We start from the raw sequence: 1,716 nt of genomic DNA, 5'->3' as shown, positions 1-1,716 counted from the left end.
TTCTGCTCATTTTCTGAATTCAATTTAGTTGTCTCTCTCTTAATCTAGATTTCGCTCCGCCAAAGTCTTAATTTAGACTAGATAAAATTTAAGCTTATTTCGCTAAGCAAAATACCCATTCAATAAGAGGACGAACTTTCGCTCCACCAAATCTATATTTATTCTGCATTCAGAATATTAATTCAACAAGCATCAAAATTAAGTGTCAATTCGCTCCGCGAATAAACCAACAAATTTGAATAGTAAAGTTGAATAAATTGGCGCCGCAAATCAACTCAACCTACAGATTTTTAGTCTGTACGACCTGGCGCAGCCAGCTCGAGAATCTCGAAAAACACCATTGTCGATAGAGCCATTTTGGGAACGTCCAATGTCGGACCCACCAATAAGATGGGAAAAATGGCGAATCCAAGTCAAACTTGCGATCCTCGCACGTGGGAATATCACATTAGACACGCTGCTACAACCGAAAAAAACGAAGGTTCGACTGCCAGCGGAACCAAAGTACGAGATGCCAATTGAAGATGCAACGCATGAAACGGAGAGAGACCCTCAGATACGAAACAGTCAATGGGACTTAAAATGTCAAAAGATAACAGAAGCGGGAGTACTATGCGGGGAACAGCCATGGAATCTTAGCGATCAAAAATGTGTATCTCTTCTGTACCTAAGCATTGGTACGGAGTGAAGACGTTTGCTAACACAAAAATTTCCTCATGATAATATTTATGACCTGACTACCCTCAAACTTTGGGAGATGATGGAGATAGCTTTTATCCGCCCACGAAATATCACATTCGAGCGATATGTGTTCTTTTCTCGAAAGCAGAAAAAGGGTGAAACAGTAGAACAATTCTACAGCCTTTTGAAAAAAAATTGGCCGAAAATTGCGATTTTGAAAATCGTGAGGAGGTAATCATCAGGGATATCTTCATCACAAACATGTTGGATGATGATATTCAACGGGAACTTCTCCGAGATACAGTTGACCCAGAAAGAGCACTCAGCATTGCAGTCAATATGGAAATGGGGCATCAGAATCAGCAGCGAATATAATCTAATAACGGTGCAACTAGTAGTACAGTGAACGCAATACAATCATTCAATCGATTTCGTGGCGCGGTTGTGCGTGGAAATCAATCAAGTAGAACAGTAGTAAACTGTGCATCAGTTGGACAATGTCGTGGTTTTGGTCAAGCTTGGACAACAACGCACCGCCAAGTTTGCCCTGCTATGGGTAAGAAATGTAATCACTGCGGTTTGCTCAACCATTTCGCTAAGGTATGTCGGAGAAAAATTAATAATGCACGCAATACACAACAAAACAATCGAATTAACAATCTAGAAACTACTGATACTACAAATCAAATTTCAGGTCAGGAAAATCAAAACGTCAATTATATAAATTATAACGAGCCAATTAATTCAGATTATGATTCTTCAGACAACAATTACGTTGCGACAGTAGAAAATGTTAGTTCACCGCAAATAGCACTGAAAAATATTTCGATAACGATTGGAAATACAGATTGTGATTTGCTTCTCGATTCCGGCAGCGGTTGCACTATTATCAATATGTCGCTCGCTAAAGAAATAATGTATAACTGTCCGCAATCACAATGGTCGGAGAAAAAACCATCAGAAATAAAGTCTTTTTCTAATGACATTGTCAAAACGCTAGGCACTTTGAAAACGCCAGTTCGATGCAATGATTGG

The 1,716-nt window shown here is 39.3% G+C and overlaps 1 protein-coding gene across 1 annotated transcript in view; it reads right to left on the bottom strand.

Moving 5' to 3' along the window:
* LOC142352975 (uncharacterized) overlaps positions 1–1,035 on the bottom strand; it is a 41,950-nt gene extending 40,915 nt beyond the window's left edge. The window contains exon 1 of the mRNA XM_075405179.1: positions 943–1,035. Within this exon, the coding sequence (XP_075261294.1) occupies positions 943–1,035 (93 nt within the window). The remainder of the gene's footprint in view (positions 1–942) is intronic.
* Between the last annotated feature and the right edge of the window lie 681 nt (positions 1,036–1,716).

This window comes from Convolutriloba macropyga, chromosome 1 (genome assembly GCF_964194025.1).
Source record: "Convolutriloba macropyga chromosome 1, txConMacr16.3, whole genome shotgun sequence".
Taxonomy (NCBI): domain Eukaryota; kingdom Metazoa; phylum Xenacoelomorpha; order Acoela; family Convolutidae; genus Convolutriloba; species Convolutriloba macropyga.
This window is presented reverse-complemented; position numbering and strand designations above follow the sequence as displayed.